General features: G+C 44.3%; 1 protein-coding gene across 1 annotated transcript; it reads right to left on the bottom strand.

Annotated features, from left to right (window-relative positions):
• Nucleotides 1-3,697: 3,697 nt before the first annotated feature.
• Nucleotides 3,698-4,722, bottom strand: LOC121836787. Its single transcript, XM_042291993.1, has one exon. The coding sequence runs from the start codon at nucleotides 4,720-4,722 to the stop codon at nucleotides 3,841-3,843; it is 882 nt and encodes a 293-aa protein (XP_042147927.1). The 3' UTR covers nucleotides 3,698-3,840.
• Between the last annotated feature and the right edge of the window lie 769 nt (nucleotides 4,723-5,491).

The raw sequence follows: 5,491 nt of genomic DNA, 5'->3' as shown, positions 1-5,491 counted from the left end.
GGTATGCTGGCCGTAGGAGCTCGTGAGAAAGGTTATGCCAACGTATTTACTTAATGAAGAACAAGAATTTTTTTAGTGTTTTCAGAATAAGAGCACCTGTGTATTTTGCGTCAGGGACATAATCAGGCATCATGTACCCACGGGGCGTTGGTAGAGGCTAATTCGAAAATTTGCTTTAGTTCAAATTTTCAAAAATGTAGTGTTCCCTACGCGCGCTACTTTTACTGCTAAATTTCTATTTTCTTAAGGAAACCAAGTAGTAAAGGTTAAAGTTTGTTCGCAGATTGTATTCGCAGGTTGTAACCTCAACGCCGCTTTTCTACTTACCCTAAAGAAGAGGCACAAAAACACTTGTAATGATTTAGAAAAGAAACTTTAAAGTGTTGGGTTTGGTGTTCTCTTTTCCTGTATAATAATTCTGAAATCGTGTAACTGGCGCTGGAGCTCGCTCATAAGTTCAGAATGACGTTTTGGTGCTCTTTTTACGACTGCATGAACGCATTAGTTCCTATCATTAACGTCATCGATTGAGGTATTAAAGGGATGCTGAACTGAAACTTGGATATCACAAAATAAGGTAGCAGGAGTGTTCAACCGGGGCGCCACAACCTTCAAAACACCCCTCATAAAGTGATATCTCGAACGGATGGCCGTATTTTTGCAAAACAAGGATGGGAATGAGTGAGAATCGGGACGTCGAGTTCTCTGCAGAGTAGTTGAGGAGGAGGGGAAACGGCCTTGCTTCCTTCCCTCTTCGCGTCCTCACGGAGTCAATGCGACAAGAGGAGGAAACGGGAATTGCGACGTCACGGGCGTTTTTGGCTTTGTTCAAGCGCGTTCTTCTTTCACAACAATACTACCTTCCGTTGGAGTTATATATTTATAAGTGATGCTATCGGGGAGGGGGGGGGGGGGGGGGAAGGCGCTTCCGCGTTGTTTTCTGAAATCTAAATTTTGGTTCAGCATCCCTTTAAATATCACATTACAAAATAAGAGTACTGCATTTACGCGGTTGGATTACATATTTGTGGTGTATTTGTTCTTTAGTTTACGGTAAAACGCACACCTTTCCTTCATAAATAAGTTAAGCTAAGCAGGGCTACACACCAGCTCAACCAGTGCGTAAACATTTATAGAATCCACAGGGAGAATTTGGTTCCGGCCATGTTCCCGTTTGCTTTAGTAATGCCTTCAAAATACAAAACGCAGAGGCAGGGAAACAAGGTATAAGGTAAAGAGAGCAAAAAAAAAAAAAAAAACTGCGCCATTTCGATTCCGAAGGATGCGGAATAAATAATGAAGTGTGGGACAAAATATAGATTTGGTGTTTATGGGCAGCGGCGCGCACTAACTTGTCTTGAGGGGGGGGGGGGGGGGGGGGGGCGGTGCCCTTGGCCCTTGGGCGCCGCCGGCGAGTGTTTGCCCTGCCCAGTGGCGGCTGTTTCAGGGGAGGGGGGGGGGGGGCACAACACATGCCTTGCCCCCCCACTCTGAGCACTGGGGAGGCGAGCGCCCCCCTTGCCCCCCCGGTTGGTACGCCCATGTTTATGGGCTCCCCTGAACCTCGACTCTACTCTTAACGACGTGCGGAGATGTGCTTGAAGGGATATTACAAGTTATTATGGCAAAAATCTTGGTGTGTGGGAATACTGCTTTAAATCCAACAGTGTCGTGTCATTCATACCGTTCACATTGAATGATAAAGCCACGACAGCCGTTTTTTTTTTAATAGCTTTAAATCTAGAGATGACGCAGCGCTTTTCATCTCATACAGCTATTTTTTAATCTTTACAAAATAAAAGGCTTATGGTGTGCAACGCAAACATGAAACTATAATCTCTAGAGTACATGTTAGCACAGGTTTATATTTACCCATTAGTTAGTATTTCATTAAAAGTGAAAAACATAAACTCGAAACTTGAATACTTTGGCTTGGAAACGTTGTATCCATTGCGCTAAAAATTGCTATTTAAATAATGCTTGAAGCCTGTAGAGTTTCTCGGAATGTACAAAATATTTTATTAGGTAGGTTCGCAGAGGTTTGACAAAATAAGAACCACGCTTATCATGAGCGGAACAAATACGCGTGCCGTGAGTTTTGCTTTTAGTATATAAGCAATTTTGTTGGATTAATGTAACGTTTGCGAGAATTTCTGTGTAGCTGTCTGTCATAATAATCTGAAATACTTACTTTCTTCCAAGCAGAAATGCTAGCAATGATCTTCTGACCCCTTGAAAACAGTTATGTTTTGCTGACGTCATATAACAGCTGCCGAGATAGCTCCTATTTTATGCTGACATGTTTGTGACATGTAAAACCAGTTCTCAAGAGCTTACTCGTGCAATAAAAGCACAATTGGTTGATTTGAAATAGTAAATAAAATTATGTCACCATCTAATTTTCAATCATGTTTGATCAACCATTTGCAAATCTATTAGTCTGCGAAGTAGCAATACTGGGAGAGGGGGCAGGGTGGTAGGGGAGGCACAACAGAGGGGCCGAAGGCCCTAGCCAGGTGCCCTCCAGATACACAAATCCTCCAACTTATTGATCAGAGTGCAATACGTTTGGCTATGCATTCTCATTTTCAATTTACAGTTGCAATGCTGGACATTTGATGGATTTCCCTCGCCTGCCAGATTTATTATTGTCGCAGCGATTTCATAGCTAAGAATGACGGAGACACCCGATGCGGCATTTTACTCCTTTCAGCTACCGCTGGTCTGAGCCAACTCGATGGCGCCGACTGTAGAATAAACATTTTACTTGTAAAAATTCATTAATTTCGCTTGTAATGTTCGCAGTCATGTCTCGCCTAGACCGAACCTAGCGGGTTCGGTGACGTAGCTAATTTGAGAGCTTCGTTTGCATGGCACAAACCTGTAAGCTATAAACAAGTGATGGCATGTATAATTTTCTTTTTCTCTCACAATTAACAGAGTGCCAGTAAACTCAACACTGTCGTTGAAGGGGCTTCATCGGTGCAGTAACTGATGCACTAAAGCTTGGTGCTCGCCAAAACCCTCCGCAAGTAAAATAAAAACGCGCCAATATCATGTTTTCGTTAACCTTCTTGGGCAGTGCACGTAAGACGACAATCGTAAGTAAAAAAAACACAAAGCTCACATAAATTTATATTTTAGATTCTTAGGCCAGAATATCAGATGCTGTCTCGTGTATTTTTTCGCGTAACAAAGCAAGTGAACGACATTCAAAAGTGCGCCTGTCGCTCACAACTACATTCGTAAACTCTCCTCACGTCAAAAAAAAAAAATGAAAATACCTCGAAAGAACGAAAAATAAACATGGCGTGAACCAATATATAATCGCAACGCTCAAGGAAGGGATATCCCTTGACCTTCCTAACAGGAGGCGGCGACAATTAGGACAGCAGCCTTTATATATATATATATATATATATATATATATATATATATATATATATATATATATATATATATATATATAAACGAAATTGTGCAGATGAATGAACCGTACTTAATCCAATGAATTAAAGAATCCAAGTTTCCAGGAACCCGCCGAAAGCCAAAAAACGGCGGAGCCAGGATTTGAACTCTGGGCCTCCCAATGTCCGGTCGGGTGTGCTAACCACTACACCACTCCACCTTTTTTTTTTTTTTTTATTAAAAGTATGTTTATTTACAAAGTTTTAAAATGATCACATTGGCTGCCATACACTTATCATGTCAGTGAGCACTGTTTGACAGGCGAGGACCGCGATTCACACACAAATTCAAAATGTATCTCGCTCAATCATTTCTCTGTAGCGTCACATGCACCCCAAGCAGCCACTCGCGCAGCGGCCCGGGAATCCTTGTTTACCACTGAGCCTTTACAGCGCGGTTATGCATACGCGTTCCAAATAGCGACCAACATTCAAGCCCTTGTTGTTCCGTCGCCTCAAGAAGGCTGCTCACGTACAGAAAGCCGTCGCAGAAGTGTTGCCAGGCGGGCTTGGATCCCTCTCGGACCTCCAAGTGATCCGTCCTCGACCGCCACAGCGCATATAGACCGAGGAGTGCCAGCAGCTCCCATGCCCTACTCTGTGCACTGTCGCCGAAAAGCAAAAATTTCGCGCTCTTCCACTCTACGTAAAGATCTATCTGCAGCACTGCTCGAAGCTCTGCCCAAAAAAGCTCCGCATTCGTACAGTACAAAAACACATGTTCAAGTGTTTCGGGAAACGGACACAACGCACAATTTGTTGACCACGGTTCAAAGAAACCTTTTTTAACCAGCCACGTCTTGACCGGCAGTACTTCGAAATGGAAGCGTAGGAAAAAATTCTTGACTGCCGTTCTGACAGGGTAGCTACGTAAGCGACGATATACATCCGATTTATCCACACTTCCCGGAAAGCTGCGATAGAGTGGGGGCGGTATGAGCAAATCAACTGTGTCCCAGTATAGAGATTTCTTTTTAACTTTCTGCAGGTACTCGTCGGAAAAGCGGGCTCGGAAAAATTCCTTCGCCGCTGCTGTTTCCTGGTAAAACTTCAGAGCACGTGCTCGGAAGTCTCCAGTGTCCCCCTTGAGCCGCGGCCCCAAAACGCTTCCTCCCAGCTCCTTAAACGCAGAAATCACGAGAGGATTGCCTTGATCGCGGAAAAATAGGAAACGCTGTACTTTCAGCTTAAGTTCTACGTTTACAAGGCCCAACCCTCCTTTCTTCTGGCTTACAAATAGGTTGTCACGCCTCATACGTTCAAACCACGTACGATGGTGTGAAGAGACCACGTACGAGACCACGTACGATGGTGTGAAGCGCCCGTGTTGTATATTCAATAACGTGGCTCTTGATTCTCGCAGATGATGACGATACCGTCTCTAAAAAGGCTCATAAAACAAAGAATACTACTACATGTACACGGGGCGAGACAAACAGTGGGAGGATTTCTGGAGCACAAACGAGCACGTACCACGTGACACTAAGCGTCGTACCGCGTTCCACGCGGCGGCGTGTGTTTCCAGAACACCTCCGATTGGATACATTTCGTTTCTTGTGCATTAATAAGACAGGTAGGAAACGCCAGGAAGCCAAGGTGGAGTGGTGTAGTGGTTAGCACACCCGACCGGACATTGGGAGGCCCAGAGTTCAAATCCTGGCTCCGCCGTTTTTTGGCTTTCGGCGGGTTCCTGGAAACTTGGATTCTTTAATTCATTGGATTAAGTACGGTTCATTCATCTGCACAATTTCGTTTATATCCTCCTCGGAGACCACGTACGATGGTGTGAAGTGACCATGTTGTATATTCAATAACGTGGCTCTTGATTCTCGCAGATGATGATGATACCGTCTCTAAAAAGGCTCATAAAACAAAGAATACTACTACATGTACACGGGGCGAGACAAACAGTGGGAGGATTTCTGGAGCACAAACGAGCACGTACCACGTGACACTAAGCGTCGTACCGCGTTCCACGCGGCGGCGTGTGTTTCCAGAACACCTCCGATTGGATACATTTCGTT

The sequence above is a fragment of the Ixodes scapularis genome, unplaced genomic scaffold, assembly GCF_016920785.2.
Source record: "Ixodes scapularis isolate PalLabHiFi unplaced genomic scaffold, ASM1692078v2 PGA_scaffold2__306_contigs__length_199485367, whole genome shotgun sequence".
Classification (NCBI taxonomy): domain Eukaryota; kingdom Metazoa; phylum Arthropoda; class Arachnida; order Ixodida; family Ixodidae; genus Ixodes; species Ixodes scapularis.
This window is presented reverse-complemented; position numbering and strand designations above follow the sequence as displayed.

What these genes read in the sequence shown, in the direction of transcription:
- LOC121836787 (XM_042291993.1), bottom strand. Translation starts at nt 4,722, where the DNA reads ATGAGGCGTGACAACCTATTTGTAAGCCAGAAGAAAGGAGGGTTGGGC.